This window comes from Fibroporia radiculosa (genome assembly GCF_000313525.1).
Source record: "Fibroporia radiculosa TFFH 294 genomic supercontigs, scaffold49212, whole genome shotgun sequence".
In the NCBI taxonomy this organism is placed as follows: Eukaryota; Fungi; Basidiomycota; class Agaricomycetes; order Polyporales; family Fibroporiaceae; genus Fibroporia; species Fibroporia radiculosa.
In genome coordinates, this window is record NW_012133103.1 from 577 (window position 1) to 3,027 (window position 2,451).

The 2,451-nt window shown below is 44.6% G+C and overlaps 1 protein-coding gene across 1 annotated transcript; it reads right to left on the bottom strand.

Moving 5' to 3' along the window:
• Positions 1-921: 921 nt before the first annotated feature.
• Positions 922-1,650, bottom strand: FIBRA_09475 (uncharacterized protein; the record flags this gene model as incomplete). The annotated part of the gene is made up of 1 exon (XM_012321770.1): positions 922-1,650. One exon carries the CDS (start codon positions 1,648-1,650, stop codon positions 922-924), a length of 729 nt encoding a protein of 242 aa, XP_012177160.1.
• Positions 1,651-2,451: the final 801 nt, after the last annotated feature.

A 2,451-nucleotide genomic window follows, 5' to 3' on the forward strand; every position in this document is an offset into this window, starting at 1 on the left:
TGGAGATCTCCAGATTTTTTATTGACAAAGAAGAATGGAGATGCCATAGGAGACTTTGATGGACAAATGTAGCCTTTCGTTAGGTTTTCCTCGATAAAGGTATCCAACTCCTTGAGCTTGGTTGGTGATAGCAGATAAACCTTTCCTTGCTGGGGTTTAAAACCTATTTCCAGATCAATTGCATGATCCCAGGGTTTCCGTTCTGGTAACTGCTCTGCTGTGCTTTTGTTGAATACAGAGAGGAATTTTTCTAGGTATTCCGGAATGTTGCTGGCGAGGGTTTTGATTGCCCGCAGGAGTTGATCCCAACAAAAGGGCATTTTCCCAGTGACCCAGTCAATTACAGGATTGAATTGTTTGAACCACGATAGACCTAGAATGATTGGATTCCTATCCAATACTGTGGTGTAAGCTTCTATCTTCATGGGTTGTCCAGATAAGGATATGGTGAAGAAGACTTTGTGTTTAATGGATGTGGCTTTATTTGGTGATCCATCAGTGTTAAAGACTGGTCTGGGTGTGATGCACTGGTGCTGGAGATTGTGGTCTCGAGCAAACTGGATGTCAATATAATTCTCCATTGCTCCTGTGTCGAGCAATGCCTCAGTGGTGACGGTTTTGGCATAGGTTTTTAATATGCAAGGCAAATAAATAGATTTATGAGCTAATCTCGCCTGATATAAATATTCCTTAGTGCCTGTACTTCGATTCGACATCATGGCGATCAAAGACTTCAAAAATCCTTCTCGGAGGATATAGCTTGAATGTATTCTTCGGCTATCCCTTCCTCATCGAAGGAATCCTTGGTTTCATCCTTCTCCTAAGTGGATGTGTCGTGGGATTCAATGGCCCTGATACAATTGTTTGGGCATTGGCGGCTCTGATGTCCGGGTTTATGACATCTGAAACATAACTTCTTGTCTATGTGCTCCTTGTGATCTTTGTCTGACAGACATCTGATCCGCTGATTGTTAGATGATACTTCCTTTGATGATCTATCTCTGGTTTCAACTGCCTGGTTGCAATGTACGAATTTGTTACGGCCAAAAAACAATTGGCCAATGGCATGAGCAAAGGCTTATCACCGAAGATGTCGATCATAGATTGACAGATAGACTGGATGCTGTTGAGATATCCAACTGTAGTGACTGGTAATTGCAGTTGAGTGGCAATCTTGAGTAGAAGAGCAGGAGGGATAAGACGCTGGAGTTCTCGAATTTGACCTAATTTGTTTAACCCACTGGCCTGTAAGAGAGGTCGAAGAGTTGTGACAAATTGAAGACCATTTCCTCCACACTTTGCCCAGGTGCATTTGCTGATCTCGTTTAAGGCTGCCTGAGTGTCATCCTCGACTCTGAAGGTTTGAATAAAGGACTTCCTAAAATTAGCCCAGCTGGGTAATCCTTTAAGTGGCACATCTTTGGAATCAGAGATGGGTTCTTGTGCATCAGTAATGATGGTGTGAACAAAGGACTGGGCAGGTCCTTTGATATAGGAAAGGGCACATTGAACCTTGTCCTTATCAGTCTGGATCTTCTTGGAGTTTCCTTCGAAGTATAGGTACAATTCGTCCAAGAATTCCTTGCTCTTCCCTTTATCCCCTTCGAACTGGTTGGGCTTGTTCACTGCTCCGCTATTGTTGTCCGACATGTCTTCTTCGTCTTCTTGATCACTGGGTTCTGAATCTCCGTCTTCCAGGTTGTTTGGATGTCTATCAGTAGGTTTTTCTTCTGGAGTAGGATCAGCTGGAGATCTGGGTGGATCTGGCTTGGGTTCTGCTGGAACAGGTACGGGATGTTGTTCTTCAACTGGGACTGGTGGGTTGACTGGTTCCAGTGAGTCAAAGATTCCTGAGAAGAAACTAGCTCTGAGTGTGGGACTGGTGTTTGTCAACTCGCTTGGCAAGGGTTTGGTTGTCAACTGGAGTGGCGATGTATGTGGTGTAGGAGCTACTACACTTCTACTGGATGATGCTGCAGTAGGAGGTAGGTATGACGGTGTAGGGGAGGACTTCTCTGCTAATGGGGGTACTACTGAGTGACAATCGTCTTTACTTCCAATAGGTGTTAGGATTGGTGTAGCTTTTGGAATAGTCTTATCTCTGCTTCTATTTGGACAGAGTGCACTTGCACAATACTGGTAGACGGATCCATTAAACCACTGGTCGGTCCTTTCGTTCTTGTTGTAGGCGTGGATCTTATTGAAGCAAAGGAGATTCCTTGACTGGGACCTGGTTACTGTTGGTTGTCCTACTGCTGTAGCCACTGTGGCTTGCTTGCGACTAGGCACTAGTGGTCCTAGGGGAGTTTTGTCCTAATGTTAAGGGACCTAGCGACTGAGGATCAGGAGTTCCACTTAAGACTACTACTGACAAAAAGATACTGCTACGCATAAGGCTAACGCGCTGTACTAGAACTAGACTGGTAGACTGAGCTACTGCAACTAGCAGTA